At 33.6% G+C, this 23,523-nt stretch overlaps 1 protein-coding gene across 2 annotated transcripts in view; it reads left to right on the forward strand.

Annotated features, from left to right (window-relative positions):
• The window catches only part of CCDC91 (coiled-coil domain containing 91), a 296,434-nt gene that overhangs the window by 113,206 nt on the left and 159,705 nt on the right, over positions 1–23,523 (forward strand). For both annotated transcript variants that reach the window (XM_007446299.1, XM_007446300.1), the window contains one exon: positions 20,157–20,264. In XM_007446299.1, coding sequence (XP_007446361.1) covers positions 20,157–20,264 — 108 coding nt within the window. The remainder of the gene's footprint in view (positions 1–20,156; positions 20,265–23,523) is intronic.

A 23,523-nucleotide genomic window follows, 5' to 3' on the forward strand; every position in this document is an offset into this window, starting at 1 on the left:
TGTATGGATATACCACATTTTATTTATCCTTTTATCAGTTGATGGACATTTGAATTATTTTCACTTTTTGGCTGTTATGAATAATGCTGTGTGGATGTATGTTTTCATTTCTCCTGGGTGTATACTTAGGGTCGAAATTACTGGTTCATTTCACTTTTCTACATTTAACATTCTGAGAACTACAAGAATGTTTCTAGCTGCACCATTTTATATTCCAGCCAGCAGTGATGGAGGGTTCCAGTTTCTCTACATCCTTAGGAACACTTGTTACTTTCCATTAAAAACAAAATTAGCCTTCCTAATGGGTTGGCATTTATTTCTTTGATTCATTTTGATTTAATTATTGTAAATGATGTGAGGAAGGGATACAGTTTCTTTTTTTCTTCCATGTAAATATCCAATTGTTCCCAGCATCATTTGTTGAAAAGACTGTTCTTTCCTCATTGAATTGTCTTGGAAACCTTATCAAAAATCAGTTATCCATATATGTGAGGATTTATTTCTGGACTCTTAATTCCTTTCCATTGAACTATATGTCTATCCTCATGCCAGTACCATACTTGATTACTGTAGCTTTATGGTATGTTTTTGATATCAGGAAGTGTGCATTGTCCAAGTATGTTCTTTTTCAAAATTGTTTTGACTATTCTAGGTCACTTTAATTTTCATATTAATTTTAGGCTCAGTATGTGAATTTAAAAAAAAATCCAATTAGGATTTTGATTGTGTTTGCATTGAATATGTAGACCAACTTAGAGAGTATTGCCATTTTAACTGTATTAAGTTTTCTGATCCCTAGTTATGAAATGTCTTTATTTTCTTTAATTTCTTTCAACAATGTTTTATAGTTTTCAATATTCCTTTTATTCTTTTTTATGATATTCTAAGTTGAATTGTTTTTCTTAATTTCATGTTCAGATTGTTCTTTGCTACCATATAATAATAGAATTGATTTTTGCATGTTTGGACACTTTTTATATCTTTTTCTTACCTAATTTTTCCAGGTATATCTCTAATACAATTTTAATAAGAGCTGCAAAAATATACACAATAGGGATTAACCATTAAGTATGACGTTATCTGTGAGATTTTTATAGGTGGCCTTTATTAGGTTGAGGAAGTTCCATTTTTATTTTTAGTTTGAATTATTTTTCTAATCATGCAAGGTTGCAAGATATTGTCCAATGCTACTTCTCTGTTGAAAATTATTATTTTTTCTTTATGAATGTGATGTGTTCCCTTTGATTTTTGGATGTTAAATCAATCTTGAGTACCTGGAATAATCTCACTTGATTATGGTGCATAATTCTTCTTATGTGTTGCATAAATCAGTTTGATAATATTTTGTTGAGTATTTTAACATTTATATTCATTAATGATATTGGTCTGTAGTTTATTTGGTGTCTGTAGCTGGCTTTGCTATCCATATACTTGCCTCATAGAATGAGTTAGGGTGTGTTCTTCTCTTATTTTTTGGGAGAGTTTGTGAAGGAGTGGTATTAATTCTTCTTTAAGAATTTTGTAGAATTTACCACTGAAACCATATGGTACTGGACTTCTCTTTGTGAGAGATTTTTTAAATTAATTCAATCTCTTGTTATTGATCTCTTCAGAGTTTAAAATTTTTTTCCTGAGTTACTTTGGTAATTTCACCTTTCTAGGGATTTACCTCTTTTTAATTTAAGTGATCTATTTTGGGGGGATATATTTGTTTATAGTATTCCCTTAATTCTTTTTATTTTTGTAAGGTAAGTACTGATGTTTTCTCTTCATTCCTGATTTTGTACTTTGAGTCTTTCCTCTATTTTAATTGGTCAATCTATCTAAAGGTTTGCTCATTTTGTTGGTGTTTTCAAAGGATTAACTACTGGTTTTCATTTTCTCTCTTATTTTTCTATTCTATAATTTATTAATTTGTACTCTAACCTTTATTTTGCCTGATCTTTTGTTTGCTTTTTGCATTAGTTTGTTATTTTTCTAGTTTTTTAATATGGATAACTAGGTTATTGATTTGATGTTTACTTTCTTTTTTACTATAGGCATTTATACTTAAAAATTTCCCTCTGAATCCTAGCTTATTTAATCCCATAAGTTTTATGTTGTATTTTTATTTTCAGTAATATAAAAGTATTTTATTATTTCTTCTTTGACTCATTGGTTCTTTTAGAAGTTTGTTAATTTTCACATGTCTGCAAATTTACCAAATTTCTGGCTGTTATTAATTTCAAATTTAATTCCATCATAGTCAGAGAACTTCTTTATGGTGATTTCGATTGGGGTGAAGTGTTCTTTAGATATCTATAGGTGCATGTAGAGACATTTCTATGTCTATAGATGTGTACTGCTTTATAGTATTGTTTAAGTCTTCTATATGCTGTTGATAATCTTTCTCACTTTTCTACCCTTCATTGAAATGGGGATATTGAATTGTCCAAGTATTATTTTTAAATTGTTTGTTGTTCTTTCAATTTCTGTTTCATGTATTTTGTGGATAGTATGTTAGGTACTTAGTATATGTTTTAAATTGTTATGTCTTTCTAATGTATTGACCCTCTTAGAAGATGGCTGTTTTTGTCTCTAGTAATATTTTTTTGGCTAAAGTCTATGTTTTCCTGATATTAATATAGCCACCCTAGCTCTATTATGGTTTCTGTTTGCATGGTATATCTTTTCCCATCCTTTTACTTTGAACCCATTGTGTCTTTGACTCTAAACTTTTGTACATTTACAATTATATACATTTTAAAAATGTAATTGCTGTTTAAATCAATTACGAAAATAAAGGAAAAGACATATTCAATTATATTGTTTCTTAAATTACCTACATAATTACCTTTACTGGCACAGTTTGTTTCTTCATGTGGATTGAATTATTTTCTGATTTCACTTGCTTTAACCTGAAGAACTTGCTTTAATATTTATTATAAGTTTTGTCTGCTAACAATAAATTTCTTTATCTGGAAATATCGTTCAATTTTTAAAGATAGTTTTCTATCTTAAAAGTTTTTTGTTTTTGTTATTGGATATAAGATTCTTGGTAGACAGATTTTTTGTGTTTAATTTTAGTATTTTGAAAATATCATCCCATTGCCTTTCTTCTTAAGAAGTAAGAAGTAAGCTGTTAAACTTTATGAGGGTGCGGTGAGTCATTTTTCTACTGTTTTAAAAATTGTCTCTGTTTTTGGCTTTCAGCATTTTGACAATGGTATATCTGGGTGTGTATCCCTTTTAGTTTGTCCTATGTGGACTTCATCACTTTGGGGAAGTATTCAGCCATTATTTCTTTCAAATATTTTTTTCCCTCCTTTCTCTTTATTCTCTCTTTGTGTTGCTTCCAATTATGTACACGTGTTGGTCTGCTTAATTGTGTCTCACATTTTTCTAAGCCTCTAATTCATTTTTCTTCATTATTTAAACTCTCTTCTTCAGATTTCACAGCCTTTATTAATATTTCTTCAAATTTATTGATTCTTTCTTCTCCCAGCTCAAACCTACTGGTAGAACCTATGGAATTTAAATTTTTTTTATTTTACTTTTCCATTCCAGAATTTCTTTTTGTTTCTCTTTTTATAATTTCTATCTCTTTATCAATATTGCATATTTTATGAGATCTTATAATACTTTTCTTTAATTGTTTAAGCATGGTTTTCTTTAGTTTTTTGAACATTTTTATAATTGGTACTTTGAAGTCTTTTTCTGCTAAGTCTGACATCTGGGCCCCTTCAAAGGCAGTTTCCATTGACTCCTGTTTTCCCTGTGTACGGGACACAATTTCCTATTTCTTTTTATGTCTAGGAATTTTTTTTTAATCTATACATTGCAGATAATGTAGCAACTTTGTGTCCCAAACCCCCAGGAGACTTGTTTTGTTTGTTGTTAAGTGAAGTCTGTTTCTCTTGAATTATGCAGCCTGTGATTTTGCTGTAAGAGCAAAATGGACATGAACACACTCTGGCTACCAGAAATCACTATTTTAAAGCCATGCTGTTTTTGACTGTCTCTTTTTCTATTACTTTGTAGCTGATTTTTTTGTTGTTTTGACAGTGCCCTAGGGTATCCATTGATCCACAGTTTAATCCCATCCTCCTTGGCAGGGACAATTTGTGTGTCAATTTTTGAGTCTCTCTGTAACCCTTTCCTATCATAGAACCTCTGCACTGTGCACAGACACTGGAAGAGTAGGATGGTTAATCTGATCGTCATTGTTTTCCTCATCCAGATCCTCCTTTTGGAGCTGGAGCTATGTGTGAGGGGAAGGAGGGTAGGTACTAATCTTCCACATGGCTGCTGCCATTGCTCAGACAGATCTTTGACAATATACGGCTCACATGGATGGGATCATCCAGTGTTTATAGTGATAGAATATATCTGGACTAGTTCTGCTTCATTAATCTAGGAGAGATTGGAATTGGGGCTTAACTTCTGAGCCCAACTAAGCAGTTCTCCTGCAGTATAGAGCTTTGTAGGAAAGGAGAATTGCATTAATTACTAGCTGCGCTATCCATGTGATATAAGCCTTGGAGCTGTGAAGGATCTGCTAATGTTCACCAGCTGCCAAAACTACCAGGAATGGTACTTTACAGTAATAGGTTGGGAGAGATGGGAACTGTCCCTTGGCTGCTGAGCATGCTGAAACAGTTCTTCTGCAAGGCTGAGCTGTGGGTGAATGGGTGAAGTTCCTAGGTTGAGTATCATAGTCTCCCATTGTTCTTACCACGTTCCTATACATTGTGTTGAGTAAATGCTGCTCAATTTGTTTTAAATCCTTTGATAAATGTCCAGAAACTTTGAATGATTGTTTTTGCTCATTTGACCTACTTAAAAGATATCTCTCTGGGGTAGAGGTTTCTCTGAGCCCCAACATCACTATTCCAGAGGTAACCCCCTTTATTTCTTTTAGTCCATATTAAAATAGTGGTTACTCCATTACATATCTTCTTTGTTTAAAAAATGATTATCCTGGGATCAGTGAATATTCAAGAGTTGTGACATTCTTTATTATCACTGTATTGACAAGACTTAGAGTTTTCTTTACACCATCTTGTCTTATAAGAGTACCTCAGTCCTTGGATCATTGATGACTTCTTTTTCTAATGCTTTTCTAAAATGTGGACTCTTCTTTTGCAAGAGTAAATTGTGATACTGTACCTCTTAATGAATTTTAGAATATGTTTTGGGTTTTTTTTTCAGCAAATTACCATGTCTTCAATTATTAATTTAAACCTTAATAAACTAAATGCCAATCTTCACATTGGTAATTGGATTCTTAAAAGCTTTATAAAGTTCCAGTACCTCTTGGTTAGCATATCTTGTGTACCAAACATCATTCAAATGAAATAGCATATTTTAAAGCTCCTGAATGATGTGATCAGTAGTTTCTGATTTAAAAAATAGGAAAACTCTATATTATGATTTAAACTTTTCACAGAGAATTGAAAACATTCTGATTCACCTTGAATTAGTCTGTATTTAAGGGATTAGCTGCCCTCATCAAATTGGAATTCAGTTCTTTTAGTAATTCTTTATTCATACAACTTCAAATCATCCACTGCAGAAACTGGGCAAAGAAAATCTGCAACCCAACCCCATATGTAAACAACTTTAAAATCCAAAGTTATTTTGTACTAGTATTATATACTAATATCCTTATCTTTTTCTACTTTTAATAATGGTATATACTAATTTATATATTTTTATTCTATAAATTCTTTGAAGGAGTATTGTATCTCTGCAAAAATTTCTACTTTGGGACTGCTAAGAACTTCTATTAGTAGAGCTGACTGATTATTTTGAAGTCAGACAGACCCGGATCTATGCTCCAGCTCTGGTACTTACTAACAGTGTTACCTTGGGCAGTTTCTTATATATAAATTTAAATTTCCCCATGAATAAATGAGGGAATAACCATAGAACCTATTCTTAGGAGTATTGTGAGGACCCAGTGAGATAATGAATATTGTATGGCTAATAATAGTGCTGTTAATAAATATTAGCTATTATTATTATACTCAATATATCTGTTTTCTAGCATAGAAATTTTAATGTATTGTCATTATCTTACAGCTGACTATTAGCTTCTCACAATTATACAGTGTGGATTCTTGTTTCAATCTTTTTTAGAAATACCTACTTAAGGAAAAGAGGTCGTGGTCCAGCCCTTCATATTCCTAGGCTTCTGTTAAAAAGTCAGCGTTCTTTTGTTCAGTTAGAAAGTAAATAGCTTGCTCCAGATTGATGAAAAGGACATGTGAAATTCTGTTAAAGTGTAGAAGAAAACAAAGCTAAAACTAACCTAATGTGCTATATATGCCAACTTTTCCCATAATGTTTACTTAATTTTATTTATTTTTTCTTTCATGGCAAAAAATCTTTTATTCCGATAATTAACAACAGTAAAGTAAATGTAGATCTTGGAAGGCTTTCCATAGGAGCATGCCACATCTAAAATTGTTTACTACAAGCAACACAAGAATTTTCCTTTACTTATTTGAGCTTTTGTCTTAAATTGTCATTTTCTAATATATATGTTGGCTCAGACTTCACAGTTCTTTATGTCTGTAGTTTTGTCTATCAAATATTGCTATCCATTGATACAGAGTACTTTTTTTTAAGATAATGAGTAGTTGTATTAGTATGCTGCTGTTTTGTTTATGATGCACTCAACAGTTGTCATTGATCAGGGTATCTTAACCCCTTGGTTCTCACCTTTTGCAGCACATAATAAATTACTTGGGTTGCTTTTTAAAAAATCATATCAATCAATCTTCTTCTCTGGAAATTTAAAATCAGTTCACGTAGGTGGGGTCTAGATATCTGTTTTCTGAAGTTCTAGGAGTCATTCTGCTACCCTAAAGGGGTTGTTAATCGTTGTCTTATCCCTACATATTTGTTTGCCTATCAATATAGTCTATGTATTTCAGCCTGTTGCTATTTCCCTCGTTTTTATTATCTAAATTGAACCTGTCAAATTGTGTGTGTGTGTGTGTGTGTGTGTATTTAGACTGAAATCACTGGGAGATTTTTCCATACGAGAAAGATGAAAGATATTCTGACAGATCTAAATGACTGTCAGAAGGACTGCTCTGGGTTTTTAAAACTTACAAAAGAAACAAAAGTTTTAGCTGTAACTAAGAAACTAGATTTATCCCACATTAAGATTTTTTTAAAACTTACGTCTTGTTTTCCTTTATGTGGGATAAGTGATCAGTCTAAGAAAAAAATTCTTTATAGTGGTGTATTGGTATAGTAGCACAGAGAGACTAACAAAGAAAATCATACATGGAAAAAATACAGGCATTTTTGCTAAAATAAATGTAATTCTGTTACTTAGGGAATATGATGCCTAGTCTTTTAAAGAGAAAGTATCTATCTCCATTTCTTGCACAAATATGTTTGCTTCTTGGTTTTCTTTTCAGAAGTATCTCTGTATACATATATTTAATTAATATACTTTATATAAGCGCTTGAGGTAAAACCATTTTTAGATGTTGACACATTCTTAAAATGAATTTTCTTTTTATTCAGAATAACTTTGGGGAAGAATTTTCCAAAGAAAGTACTAGTTGACTCAGTGTGTTAAAGTTCAAAGCTAGAACTTTTGCTAATATGCTGTAACAGTGAGTGGAAAGTACTCAAGAAATTAAGTTTAACATGTTTTTATTTTACTTTACTTTGAGTCCAGTTCATTGAAGCTTCCAATCTGACACAAATAAGATAACATATTTTTTGGTTAATATTTTTGTTTCACTACTATATACTGAATCTTCTTTTTCAAGGCAATGGCAAAAGACTCCCCTCTCTTTTTTTTTCTTTTTTTCATGTGGTGTTTGCTTTAAGATAGATCAGTTAGAAAAAGAGCTTTCCCTTTTGAAACTTTAGTATACAGAATTTTTTATTTCTTCCTAAACTTAGATTTACAAGTTATTTTCTTGGTTCTGTCTCAACTTGTTTATTTTTCAAATTAAATTATACTCTGTTGTTTTTGTTGTTTAAACTTAAAGTATTTAGACATTTTTTCAAATCATAGCAGATAGGAGAAGTGTTGAAACATTGAATTTGACATAGTCGACAGATTAGTAAAATGGTGATTAGAAATTAGCCTGAAAAAGGCAAAAAGGAAAATGCATTTTTATTTAATATTTATATGCAAACACCAAATATAACTAGTGATTTAAGGTCTATTATATGTTTCTTGGCCCTCTTGTGGGTGCCTAAGCGAGATGTTTTCTGTGTCGGTTTTTTGGTGATATAAAAATTAGTTCCTGGTCATCACACTCATCTTGAAACTAGAAGGGTTTTTATACCCTCTTCTCAAGCTCTAGAGATTTCTTTCTCACCCTTGTGTTTTGTGTGCATGTTTTTGGCCAAGTGGAGTACATTTACAAAACTCATGCTTCTTTATGTATATCTACATATTTCAAGATATTTCCACCAAACTAGATATACAGACACATACTCATTTTACAGTCTTTGTTCCTGAAGCTTAACTGAATTGATGATCTTTAATTTGGTGTATTACAACCCAGATGTCAAAAGCCAATGAGTGCTAGACACATGATCATAGTGCTTATAAATATTTGACTGTTTTAATGAGAAAGCAAGGAATGGGCAGTTCTTTTCTAAAGTCTTAGAACATTTTATGAAGAGAATTTTCTGATTTTTTTTCTTGTGTTTAAGTATCAGAGTATTGAATCAGATGCAGTAGAGTTTTAACTTATCAGACACACACATTTTCACTATTCATAAGTGAAAAACGATGCAAAATTGCTATATAAACTTCAGTTGTTATGAAATTATCTTGATTAAAACTCTTGATATATTTATTTCCCATTTTGACCAACCTTGGTTTTATTGAGAATATTGGTTCACTGTGCATTTCTCAAAGGTTAATTATGCCTTAAGTCCCTTTTGCTAAGTATTGCTTTGAATTTTAGCAATGTAAAATATGTCAGATGCCAGCTTGGAATATCACATGCCTGCTGTATTCCATTTTTCAAAAGCATCTACTTGCTAGTATTTTATTTGAACTCTTGAGTTGTTTGTACTGTTTTATAAGGGAGAACATAATACATTTTGGAGACCAATTTTTCCCAGGGTGTAGAATTACTTTTATTGTATAAAGTTCTGCTCCAAGGAGGGGGAACAACTTTTTCTCTTCTTTTGATGTATTCCCTTGATTAGAGATTGCTAACTTTTTGTGCAAAGAGGGGATAAGTAAAAATGAAGTTATGAGATCTTTTATATATCTTTTTTTTAATTCCACCCTTTTGTTAACCCAAATATATGAAATAAATTTATAGTTTTAGTTATTTGATTGAACAAGGATTCTTATAAATTCCAGCTTTTATCATATGATCAGATTTTTCCTGGACAAATAAAGATGTTTGCTGTTGCCAATAGCGTTTGGCCTAACAGCATGCTAGATACTAGTGATTGGTTTGGAACTAACAACTTGGCTTGTCCATTCTTATCCCTCCCATCAAACTTAACCTCAGCAGAGGATTGAGAAAGGTTTGGTAGTTGAAAATAGTTCTTATGTGCCTCTGAGTTTCCTGAGCTAAGCCAGAATTTTGCATGCAAGGCTATTCTTGTGGTTTTCCAGCCAGGCCAAAGCCAAAAGGCATTGGAAACCTTGCAAAAAAACTTGTTTTAATATAGATTTAAGGCTTGCCTTTATATTGTGACTGGATTTTCAGCCTGATGGTCAAAGGAATGAAGGGGAGACTTCATTCTGTACTGAGGAGATAAATTTCAAATTTTTGCTGCAGAGAAGACCTTGAAAAATACCTCCAAAGATTAACAAAAGAATTAATGAATAGGTTTTACTTAGTTGTTTCTTAAGACATGTAAGATCTGCCTTTCCCCATTAGTTAATTTTGGCTTACCTTCCAAAATGCACTTTAAATGTTATGGGTTCTTTTTTGTATCACATCAGGCTAATATTTATGACTAATGTTGATCAGACTTGAGAATTCTATCAATATGAGTCTGTCCCACCCAGATATTGTTGATTAATTACAGATTTCTGCTTATTATCATGAAGTCAAGCTGCTCTATTATAAGTACCTTCCATCCATAATAATATTAGCTTTCCACGTTGTATGAGGCTGGATCTGTTTTGTTCTGATGGGGTTGAAAGTATTTTTCAATACTTTTCAATACTTCCTTTTAACAAGGTTATTCAGGAGGTTTCTACATCTAGTAACATTGCTGGAAGAGTGATTATATAGTAGTATCTATAAAGAATATCATTTCTGTAACTATTCCAGTCGACGTGATTTATCAGTTATGTGGTTCTTAATCTTCCATTATTCTAGTGAACCGAATTGTCAGCAAGGTCTGTCTGTAATCAGGCATTTTCAATTTTCGATAGAACTGAAAGACTTACATAGTAAGTAGACTTTAGAAGAATAGTAATTGGTGTCTGTTATAGATTTATTTTTATTCAGTTTTTTTATTGGCAACCAGTAGTCCAGTTAGTGAAAGACTGCATACCATAGTTCTTAGAGGCAGAAAAGATAAATGGGTGAAAGTTATTCTTATAAGTCCAAATGAAGATATGTATGCAAGAAACTACTTTTAAGGTTTTTTAAAAATTTTATTTTATTTATTTTTGGCTGCATTGGGTCTTCGTTGTGGTGCGCGGGCTTCTCATGGCAGTGGCTTCTCTTGTTGCGGAGTACAGGTTCAGTAGTTGTGGCTCACGGGCTCTAGAGAGCAGGCTCAGTAGTTGTGGTGCACGGGCTTAGTTGCTCTGCGGCATGTGGGATCTTCCCGGACCAGGGCTCGAGCCTGTGTCCCCTGCATTGGCAGGCGATTCCCAACCACTGCGCCACTATGGGAGCCCTAAGTTTTTTTTTTTTTTTAATTTCTTGCCTGTTTGAAAAGTTATAAAAGAGGTGTGGTTAACTTTATTCTTTAATCTGGACTATAAAACGCTGACTCTGAGGAAGGAAAGCAGAGATATAAGAACCAGTGACAGTTGAAGAACAGCGTTTTAAGATATCTGTCCCATTTCTAATTAGTGTGGGATCCAGTATCAAAATAGACAGATGGTTTTGATTTTATCTGTTAAATTCTAGTTAATCAACTTTGAGGAAATGATATATGAGAATATAGATTTTATACCAAGGATAAATTATTAGGGAGTAGAATGATTTGCTCAAAGTATCTTATTTTTTGACAAGGGAACATATGTGTGCAATACAAAATTCAAAAGATATGGAAATATGCATAGTAAAAATTAAATTTTGCTCCCATTGCTGTCTGGGTATCAGTCCCCATCTATGTTTCAAGCTTTATGGCTTCCAGAGGTGGGATAATTTGCTTAAAATTGTCATGTCTCTGATTTGCAGTGAATTGATCATCAGATTGTTTTATAGCAGTGAGAAAGGAATTCCATTTGAAGAATAATCCATCTAGAGTCTGATTTAGTCCATATAGTTAGAAGCACCAAGTTCCAAGGCTATCCTATTCTGGTATTTTAGCAGGATATTCATGTAGCCAAATTTTTTGGTAATTAATCCATTGTAACCACCTAATTTGAGTTCCAACAAGCACTACTTTGTATTATCTTATAATGGTGAAATACTTCCATACTAGTTAATATATTAACAGTTCCTCTGAGCCACTTTGGTGACTTTGTCCCTTCCCCTGAGGCTTCTTCCGAACCCCACACAATCAAGCTAGAGCTCAGCACTGCCGGGGCTTCTGGCACCTATTCCAGTGCTGGGAATGGCACTTCTGATTGTTTTGTGCCCAATCCAATGGATTTTAAATAATTTACACATCTCCCCGAACATTATTATTTCTGTAATATATGGTTAATTTTTAACTGAAAAAGAACCAGTTCAAGTATGTTAAATTGTCATCTAAGTTTGTAACATTCTTCTCTTTGTGATCAGAAAGAAAACATAAAGGAAAATTTAATCTTTGTCAGTATGTCTTCTAATAAAATTGATTTATATGAATTCTCTTATCTCTCTCAATGTTGATGGCTTTTCAATGTGAGTAAAAGTTCTTTTCTAATCTTTGAGATCTATGTTTAATGAATGGATCTCTATTAATTTGGAGGAAAATTATTTTAATGGTCTTAAATCTAGCAACTTAAAAAATAATGTTGATCCTAACTTGAATCCACATAGCATGAGTTTCCTTTATCATGAAAATGAAGAATTTAGTTCTCAAAAACCAGCAAATGGTTAGAACAATTCTATTTTGAAATGTTATCAATGTAAAGAATTAAATTAACAGTCATAATTTCACAGAATTCCTTTATTACTGGCAGAGAAGAAACTCTATTATTCTCCCTATTTATTAGATAAGGCATCTGAGACTCGGAGAAACACAGTGCCTTGATCAAACACATACAAGCAGAGGAGGAGCTGTAAATAAAAGCCAGCTCATTCAAAGCTTGATGCAGGACTCTGTTCAACAAATTATGCTGCCTCCTTGGAAGGTTAATGACTGTGTATTTAAGCCAAGTACTTCTGACATCTATATGGGTTTCTTTCTTTCTGTGGCTCCCGATATTTCAGAAAATGAGATGTGTAGGTCTTTAGTGTTTAATAACTAGGTGCTTCATTTAATCCTTTGAAAGATTGTGAAGAGATTTAGTCAGAGTTCTTTTTTTTCTTTTCTTTCCTTCCTTCCTTTCTTTCTTCTTTTTTTTTTTTTTAACTGAAACTGTAGCTCTTATTCAAGTCACAAGGAATAATACTGTGGCATCTGAGGGAGAGGCATGTCCATATGGCAGCTTTTCAGAAGTTTAAAGTAGCTGGAAGGTAGACATGCAGCGTCTCTCTGCTGTACTTAATTTTAGAAACTTCTTAATTTTAATGTGTTGTCCATGGCACAAAAGAAATTTTCACTGGGAGACATTAGTGGTGTTTGAGGTAACAACTCTTATGTTACTAGAATCCCTTAACAACAAGGCCAACAGGAATGATTCCCTCTGTCCTAAAGGTTTTCTTTGGCTTTCACAGACTCCAATGCACTTTATAGCATGGCTAGACTATATTGAATTTCCATGTTTAGATATATACCCATAATTTCACATTTTTATTTTTGAATTGTATAGTGCCACTGCACTGTAATTCAAATACATAGAAAAACCTAGGATCACTGCAATTGCAAATGCTTTAGATCTGTAACAAGATAAATTTTTAGCAGCCTCAACATGACCTTGATACTACTGCTTAAGTGAAGGAAAAGGAAGGGCAGAATCTTCTGTTTTTTAATCCTTTTACCCATAATTTTAGGTATTAGTTTCTGTCCTGCTTTCTAAAAAGAAATATGACCAAATCCATCACTTTCACTCCTCACACATCTGGAGTTTACTCTTGAGAAACATGCACCTTCATTCTCTCCAAGGGTTGAAGTTAAAGGTTCTGGTGTTGCCTAACTTCTGCCTGCCTGGGTAGCAGGAGACCATGAACCTAAACTTGAATCTGTATCCAGTTTTGAGTAAACTTAAGTTGAGTAAACTTAAGCCTTAAGTTGAGATTGAAGTTTTTCCTCTGGAGAGTTATACTCCCTAGTCCTTTTTACATTGTACTTTTAAATCACTTCCCAGTGATAGTTGTGGTTTTTTTAAAATTTCTATTTATTTATTTATTTACTTTTGGCTGCGCCACGCAGCATATGGGATCTTAGTTCCCTGACCAGGGATTGAACCCGTGCCTCCCACAGTGGAAACACGGAATCTTAACCACTGGACCGCCAGGGAACTCCCCACTAATGCATTTTAATCCCATTAATTCTTTTTGTATTCCAACAAAATTTTCTAAAATGTTTAAATATTGTTTTCAGAGATAGCCTAATGTTTCTGTTCTAATGCAACTAAATCCGTACCACAATTGAATTACTAGCTCACTGAGGTCTTAAAATATATATATGTATATATATATATATATATATATATATATATATATATATATATATATCAAACTATCAGTTTCTCTTCCCAAATGATAAGCCAGCAAAGCTATAGATTGACATTTTAGATCCCCAAATTGGCAAAAGATACTTTTGATTAGCCAAGAGTAATTGAACATTAAGATAAATTAGTCAGCTGCCATTATTTGGACACTATATCCTCATTTTCATAATCTATGTTGCCAGTCTATTCAGTATAAAATGGAGAATGTAAGTATTATGGAAGAACTGCATGCTAATAGACACAGTGTCCAGATAAAGTTCAAGTAAGTATTACTTGCCAGATGTACTTGTAGCATATCTATGGCACTTTTCTGTGAGACCGTGAAAAACACTCAACTGGGTTTTTTGGGTTTTTTTTTGCTGTACGCGGACCTCTCGCTGTTGTGGCCTCTCACGTTGCGGAGCAAAGGCTCCGGACGCGCAGGCTCAGCGGCTATGGCTCACGGGCCCAGCCGCTCCGCGGCATGTGGGATCTTCCCGGACCAGGGCACAAACCCGTGTCCCCTGCATCGGCAGGCGGACTCGCAACCACTGAGCCACCAGGGAAGCCCTTGTTTTTTTTTTTAATATTTATTTATTTGGCTGCACCGGGTCTTAGTTGTGGCAGGTGGGATCTTTGTTGTCGCATGCAGGATCTAGTTCCCTGACCAGGGATCAAACTGCATGGGAGTGTGGAGTCTTAACCACTGGATCACCAGGGAAGTCCCTCAACTAGTTCTTATTAGGATTAACTCCTTCCTTACCAGAGAGTATAGTCGCATTACTCTTAATTCTACTGAATAAAAAATGTTCATGTGTGGTGCATTAGTTATGTTTCTAACCTACTTGTATATATGTAGCCTACAAAAATCAGTGCTACATATTTTCTTTTTCACAAATTGTCTGTTAATGGAGAAATTCTTGATAGCATTTGAGTGCTTTTGATACTTTGCAACATTGTTTGAAGATACTGTGTATCAGATTATAGAAACTTTCATGTTTGAATAGAATTAAAATGCCTTTCCATGGTTCTACATAATTCTGGTCCTCTGGAAGTCTGGTGCAGCTATAGGATCTGATGGAATTCCCTGGTTCATATGATCTGCACTGGCCTTTATTTCTAGTTCTAGAACTCATTAGCCTTTTTCCCATGCTAGGACTTCATACTCTTTTCTTTGACGGAAATCTTCTTCCCTCAGGCTTAATATATGACTTTTTTTTCCCACCTTTTGTGACTTCTTAAGAGAGCTCTTGACTTCCCTCTCTGAAAAATTTCTCCTCCATTATTCTTTTCCTTTTTATCCCTTTTAAATTTTCTTTATAGCATATAACACCATCAAAATGGTTTATTGTGTACCTCCCAATCTTCCTTGTCTTCCCCACTTTCCCTATCCGCTTGCCAATAATGTAAATTCAGGGGAGTCAGGCCCATATCTGTTTTGTTCAGTCTGCATCACCAGTGCCTAGAACAATGTCTGGAATAAAGTATGCATTCAGTAAATATTAGTTGAATAAATGAAGAATTAACAAATAATTAAGTGGCTATAAAATAGAATAAGTGATTAGTTCATGAAGAGAAACCTGCTTTACCAGGTTGAAATGGCTAAGACAAACAGGGAACCAAGAGGGTGGACCTGAATCCAGTTCTTTGTTCCACTTAGTCTTTTCATATGATTTTGGGCTCATTTCTTAACCTTTGTGTCTGTTTCTTCATCTGTAGAACAGGTATGTAGAACTCATGGAAAAAGATGGATGAATGATTCAATGAAATTACTGAAATTCATCATTTTTCATATATCAATTAAGTAGGCTCTCCTTTTGAATAACAAACTTGCTTATATGTTTGAAACTTTGAGGGAATATTATAAGACATGCTAACAACAGTTAAAAAGCCTTGCAAAATTTGAAGTAATATTTTGTTCAAAAATAACACTTAGTCCAGAAAAAACATAAAAGTGTCCCTTCAGAGTTCTAACTTACTCTTTTGCTGATACCTTTTAGTTTTGCTTAGCTTATTTTTAGTTAAAAATTGGAAAAGATCTGAAACAGATTTTTGAAAAGCAAACTGTGATATTTTTCCAAGAAAGATGAAATTGTGCTTGATTTCAAATGACCTTTTACAACAATTAATTTGTACTACTGCAGTCAAAAAGCTAAACTAAGAATACAGTGAACAGACATAATTAACGTCAATGTTTTAATAGTTTCTCTATGACTAGGCAAGTAATAAGGCTTGGACATACAGAAATCATGATTCATTTCTTCAGTTCATTCAACACATATTCCATATATTCCAATTACAATTATAATAGTACCTATATATTAGGTACTATTGTAGGTACAATAGTACCTACAGGGAATTAAGTACTGTGTTTAATCAGTGAATTAAACACAGATTCCTATTCTCCTAGAGCTTCAGTTTTAGTGGGGATATTTATTATATGTTTTGCCTCTAGCTTGCTCCATAGCCTTATACTTTTCTGCATTTGTAAACCATGACTTAGAGGATTGACTTTTAAAATAATTTTAATTATTACTGCCTAAAATTAGCTATGAAGTGTTCTTTTAAGGTTATGTGCTAAATGCCAACATGATATTAATGTTTCAGAGACCGTTTGGTTCTTTAGGCACATCTGCTCAGCAGATCTGGACAAGTAATTAAATTTGATGAGGATAGAATCAGATCTAATAGAATTGGGCTATTTCAAGGGAGAAGAGAATTCTGTGGATTTGTTGGGACAGTGGATTGTAGTTTGGTTTGCAGTAGTCCACTTGAGCTATACTTCTCTACTCGTTTAAATTCCAGTGTATATTCAGTTCCATTAAAAATAAACTATCTACTGCTTATGGGTATTGGTTGGTGTGGGGTGGTTTTTGACTTAATATCTTTGTTTTCTCTGAGTCTAATCATTATAGAATTTATAACATACTTTTTTTTCAATGAGTTTATAGTCCTTCTCATACTGTATTTTATTTACTTAAAATTTATACTTGTAGAGTAGAAAGAATGAACATTTCTAGTCTAAAATAATTTTAAAAATTCAGATCTCTGGTAGGGATTAACAGGAACAAGTTTGGTAACTGAACTTGGTAGTTATAATTTGAAGCTCAGTGAACTTTCCAATGAATATTGGTATCATTTATACTATGATTTTTTTTTTTTTTTTTTTTTTTGCGTAATTTTAAAAATTCAGATCTCTGGTAGGGATTAACAGGAACAAGTTTGGTAACTGAACTTGGTAGTTATAATTTGAAGCTCAGTGAACTTTCCAATGAATATTGGTATCATTTATACTATGATTTTTTTTTTTTTTTTCTTTTTGCGGTACGCGGGCCTCTCACTGTTGTGGCCTCTCCCATTGTGGAGCACAGGCTCCGGATGCGCAGGCTCAGCGGCCATGGCTCAAGGGCCTAGCTGCTCCACAGCATGTGGGATCTTCCCGGACCGGGGCACGAACCTGTGTCCCCTGCATCGGCAGGCGGCCCCTGCATCGGCAGGCGGACTCTCAACCACTGCGCCACCAGGGAAGCCCTATACTATGATTTTAAAATATTAATACAAGGATTGTCACTCACCAAATAGCTATTGCATGTGTCTGCTATGTACAGAGAACTCTGTAAGAAGCTGTGTGTGATATATAAAGATGAGTATAAAGATGACATAGTTCCTGTACTAAAGAAATCTATGATCTTGTTCACACCTTTAAAGTTATTCTTGAAGAAGTGTGGTAAATAGTTTTGCTCAAGCTCAGTTAAGTTATCCCCTGGGATGATACAGAAAAACTCTGATAGGACTGAAGCTAAAACCTAAACCTGTTGAAAATTAACAAAACATTCCCTGCCTTTGGTAGCATTTTTTTCGTTATGGAATGTTTATATACATCTTTGTTTTTCTGCCTCTACATACCCTGAGAGTCTTAGTGCTTTATTTGTCTTGAGAATAGTTTAAAATAGCTTATAAAAGAAATAACTCTTTCATGTATGTTTTTGTAGTGTTGTATTCAATATAAGCCCAAGGGAAGGGTTCCTTGTGTCTTTGATATCTGTAGAGACAATTACAAAGGAAAAAAAATTACAGGGAAATGTTAAGAGTAATGTTCATTTTTATACTTACAGCACACAAGAAATTTTAAGGCAGTTATTATGGTATATTACATAGGAAAATGAATATCCAGTTATATAATGATAGATCAAGCCATAGAAGCATGCAGCTAGTACCATTGTGTATTGCTAAGTATGTCCATAATTAATATTCTAGTTCTAAAGATGGTGTTTGAACATTACCTCTTTTGTTTGGACTTTGGCACTAATAATTCCACAGTTCAGTATTATAGGCCAATTTTTTTTAAAGAAATCTTATTATTTTGTTTAAAAAATCTTGTCATTATCCTGTGGTACTTGGCCTCCTTGAAGTTTGGAAGAAAATGAGTATATAGTATACAAATCAATCACCAGAGGAAAAAATACTATTCATTTGTGTTTCTTAATTATGGTGAGAAAATATTATTTTATTTCATTAACTTACCTGTCCCTCCAAATGATATAATTTACTAGAAAATCACAACTGGGTATTTAACCTGGGATTATTTGGAATCACGGCAAATAAGAAGTGAAACAGTTCTTACCATCAAGCAAAACAATTCTGCCATAACCCAAGTCCCCCACAAGAATGGCATTTTTCTCTCTACAAAAGATGCCATGAATATACCCAACATAATTGTACATAGTGGTATCCTTTAAATTTTCTGAAGTCCAACGAATAGTATTGTATTTTGCCAAAGGTAAATTAGAGCTTTACATTATCTAGTCACAGTTTAAGAGGTTAAATTATAGTGTCTTCTATAAATTATCATTATGGAATCTTTAGAGGACATATAATGTATAAATGAAGGGCTAAAGCAGTTCTGTTAAGCAGTTCTTTATATTTTGGTTAAACTGTGGTCAGAGGTTTATTTTCCTTTACTAGTTTACTAGTAATTTTGCAGCTTCAGAGTGACAACTATTGAATTATAGAAGTAGTAGCATCATCAGACAGTTTAACATTTGCAAAAGAAAGGTAATTATTTGAAGACTTGAGACTTATTCAGAGGTTTTCAAAATATTTTTGTCTCAGTTTTAAAAAATACATACATATTTATTTAGCCTCTTAATGCATGTTGTTTCCAACCAAGTAAATCTGTTTTCAAAGCAGAGATTATTTAAGAGATTTGGCATATTTTTTCTTTTCTTGGCGAATGTACCAAAGGTCTGTTTTCTATAAGACATGTGTCTGTTTCAACTTACTATTTTGATTATGAGTAGTTTGTTATCCAGATAGACCTTCAAAAATAGAATATTTGCTAAAGAGTTCTTATGTATATGGTTAAATGCATATTTTAGAATGATTTAGGATTTATAAATAGCATGTAAGATAATACTGGGAACATGTTAACTATAACATATAATGCCTGAAAAAAAAAAAGTAAAGGAAAAAAGATGATAATATTGTAAACATCTCCAATAAGGAAGTGAGTGGGTGGAATATCTTCCAGTGTTGATTTGGCTCCCCTTACAATAGTGTTAACATCTTTATATTTAACTGACTGAGCTTCCAGCGTTTACACTATCCACTTAAGTTTGTGTAGTCTCCCAAGTTTTATTACTTTTTATGAATATTGCCTTAAGATTCTGACTTCCACACTTTGCCTTATACCTTTTCACATTAGGGGCGTGAACTTCCTGGGGGGCAGCTCTTTTATGTTTGAAATTGCTCAGAGTTTCCATCTGCTTTTACTTGATTTGTGGTCTTGAAGATCATGCTTGGCCCATGGGATATTACAGTGTGCCGAGAGGATGTGGAGTTTTGTCAGCCAGTGAAATATGTCTGGTTTTTTGCTCTTCTCTTTTTTTTCAGCAGCTTTCACATGCTTCTCATCCTGTGTGGTCTTCACTAAACTGAATTTATATTTAACAGAACTACTCACCCTCTTTATCATCTTCTATGACTTGGCCTTTTTACCGAGAAGGTGTGTGGAAGGAACATCTAAGCCAAAAAACTAGTCTTGGCAATAGGAAAACCTAAAACCGAAAGCTTAAAGTAGTGTTATATATGAATTTGCTTTAATATTCACAAATGTGTATTTTGTAATGCAGAATAGTATCATATTTCAGATATGTACAACTGTCAAAAAAATTTCTCATGCCAACAGTAGATTCCAAGTTTTGTCTGTGATCCAAATGACTTTTTTGCTTGTTTTTAGGCACTACTGCAGTCTTCAGTTAAGCAACAAGTAGAAGCTATTGAAAAACAGTACATTTCTGCAATAGAGAAACAAGCACACAAGTGTGAGGAGTTGTTAAATACTCAGGTAATAAAATTGCACATCCATTATATATTTATACTTTTCTTCTGATTTTTTTCCCCTGAGAACTCTATAGCTGTTTATTCAGTTTCATGCCATTTACTTTCCTTGGTGTATTTTGGAGAAAAACATATGCTTATGTAAACTCAATGTTAAAGTTTCAGAATTTTATGGTAGACTAAATATAGGACTAAAGGCCTAAAGTATGTAGATCATCCCCAAATTAATGATAATTCTTATGCTGATTTCTGGGTTATCATATTATTTATCAAATAACAGAGGCAAAAGATTACTGTAAATGTATGATGGCATCTGAAATGATTTTTAGTGGTACAAGATTTATAAGTAACATTTGAATTTGAAGTATGTATTTATGTTTGAATTACCTTTCATTGCTTATAGGAATTAGTTTCTGTTTAAAAATTTTTTCTGGTGATATTTTTTTCTTTTCTTCATTTAATGTCTTAGAAAGCATTGCACACATGATTATTGGATTAACATTAAACAGTCAATTGAAGAGCATATATGTATATGTCATAGTATGAATAATTAATGCAAGAAGTTCCCAGCAACACTTTTGAATAAGATAAAACTTGGTAGGTGAAAATAAAATCAACCTTATACAAAGGACCTATTTTGTATCACAGGAAGAAAATATACTAGTAGGAAAACAAAATTAGGTCTAGAATTTTTTTTTTTTTTTTAAAGAAGATGTTGGGGGTAGGAGTTTATTAATCAATTTATTTATTTTTGCTGTGTTGGATCTTCGTTTCTGTGCAAGGGCTTTCTCTAGTTGTGGCAAGTGGGGGCTACTCTTCATCGCGGTGCACAGGCCTCTCACTATCACGGCCTCTCTTGTTGCGGAGGACAGGCTCCAGACGCGCAGGCTCAGTAGTTGTGGCTCATGGGTCTAGTTGCTCCACAGCATGTGGGATCCTCCCAGACCAGGGCTCGAACCCGTGTACCCTGCATTAGCAGGCAGATTCACAACCACTGCGCCACCAGGGAAGCCCCAGGTCTAGAATTTAAATGGAGATTTCTAAACATACCATTCTATTGCTGAGATTGGGGATATCTCATTGTAGTTTTGATTTGCATTTCTCTAATGATTAATGATGTCAAGCATTCTTTCATTTGTTTGTTGGCAATCTGTATATCTTCTTTTGGACAAATGTCTGTTTAGGTCTTCTGCCCATTTTTGGACTGGGTTGTTTGTTTTTTTGATATTGAGCTTCATGAGCTACTTGTATATTTTGGAGATTAATCATTTGTTAGTTGCTTCATTTGCAAATATTTTCTCCCATTCTGAGGGTTGTCTTTTCACATTGTTTATGGTTTCCTTTGCTATGCAAAAGTTTTTAAGTTTCATTAGGTCCCATGTGTTTATTTTTGTTTTTATTTTCAGGTATCTAAGAGGTGGGTCAAAAAGGATCTTGTTGTGATTTATGTCATAGAGTGTTCTGCCTGTGTTTTCCTATAAGAGTTTGATAGTGTCTGGCCTTACACTTAAGTCTTTAATCCATTTAGAGTTTATTTTTCTATATGGTGTTAGGGAGTGTTCTAATTTCATACTTTTACATGTAGCTGTCCAGTTTTCCCAGCACCACTTATTGCAGAGGCTGTCTTCTCTCCACGGTATAGTCTTACCTCCTTTATCAAAGATAAAGTAACCGTATGTGCATGGGTTTATCGCTGGGCTTTGTATCATGTTCCATTGATCTATATTTCTGCTTTTGTGCCAGTACCATACTGCGTTAATTACTGTAGCTTTGTAGTATAGTCTGAAGTCAGGGAGACTGATTCCTCCAGCTCCATTTTTCTTTCTCAAGATTGCTTTGCCTACTCAGGGTGTTTTGTGTTTCCATACAAATTGTGAAATTTTTTGTTCCAGTGAAAAATGCCAGTGGTAGTTTGATAGGGATTGCATTGAATCTGTAGATTGCTTTAGGTAGTAGAGTCATTTTCACAATGTTGATTCTTCCAATCCAATAACATGCTATATCTCTCCACCTATTTGTATCGTTTTTAATTTCTTTCATCAGTGTCTTATAATTTTCTGCATACAGGTCTTTTGTCTCCTTAGGTAGGTTTATTCCTTAGTATTTTATTCCTTTTGTTGCAATGGGAAATGGGAGTGTTCTCTTAATCTCACTTTCGGGTTTTTCATCATTAGTGTATAAGAATGCAAGAGATTTCTGTGCATTAATTTTGTATCCTGCTACTTTACCAGATTCATTGATTAGCTCTAGTAGTTTTGTGGTAGCATCTTTAGGATTCTCTATGTATAGTATCATGTCACCTGCAAACAGTGACAGTTTTACTTCTTTTCTGATTTGGATTCCTTTTATTTCTTTTTCTTCTGCAATTGCTGTGGCTAAAACTTCCAAAACTATGTTGAATAATACTGGTGAGAGTGGGCAACCTTGTTGTTCCTGATCTTAGTGGAAATGGTTTCAGTTTTTCACCATTGAGGACCATGTTGGCTGTGAGTTTGTCATATGCAGCCTTTGTTATGTTGAGGAAAGGTCCCTCTATGCCTACTTTCTGGAGGGGTTTTATCATAAATGGGTGTTGAATTTTGTCGAAAGCTTCTCTGCATCTATTGAGGTGATCATATGCTTTTTCTCCTTCAATTTGTTAATATGATGTATCACACTGATTGATTTGCATATATTGAAGAATCCTTGTATTCCTGGAATAAACCCCACTTGATCATGGTGTATGATCCTTTTAATGTGTTGTTGGATTCTGTTTGCTAGTATTTCATTAAGGATTTTTGCATCTATGTTCATCAGTGATATTGGCCTGTAGTTTTCTTTCTTTGTGACATCTTTGTCTGGTTTTGGTATCAGGGTGATGGTGGCTTCATAGAATGAGTTTGGGAGTGTTCCTCCCCCTGCTATATTTTGGAAGAGTTTGAGAAGGATAGGTGTTAGCTCTTCACTAAATGTTTGATAGAATTCGCCTGTGAAGCCATCTGGTCCTGGGCTTTGGTTTGTTGGAAGATTTTTAATCACAGTTTCAATTTCAGTGCTTGTGATTTGTCTGTTCATATTTTCTATTTCTTCCTGGTTCAGTCTTGGAAGGTTGTACATTTCTAAGAATTTGTCCATTTCTTCCAGGTTGTCCATTTTATTAGCATATAGTTGCTTGTAGTAGTCTGTCATGATCCTTTGTGTTTCTGCAGTGTCAGTTGCTACTTCTCTTTTTTCATTTCTAATTCTATTGATTTGAGTCTTCTCCCTTTTTTTCTTGATGAGTCTGG

Source organism: Lipotes vexillifer, unplaced genomic scaffold (assembly GCF_000442215.2).
Source record: "Lipotes vexillifer unplaced genomic scaffold, Lipotes_vexillifer_v1.1 scaffold477, whole genome shotgun sequence".
NCBI lineage: Eukaryota > Metazoa > Chordata > Mammalia > Artiodactyla > Lipotidae > Lipotes > Lipotes vexillifer.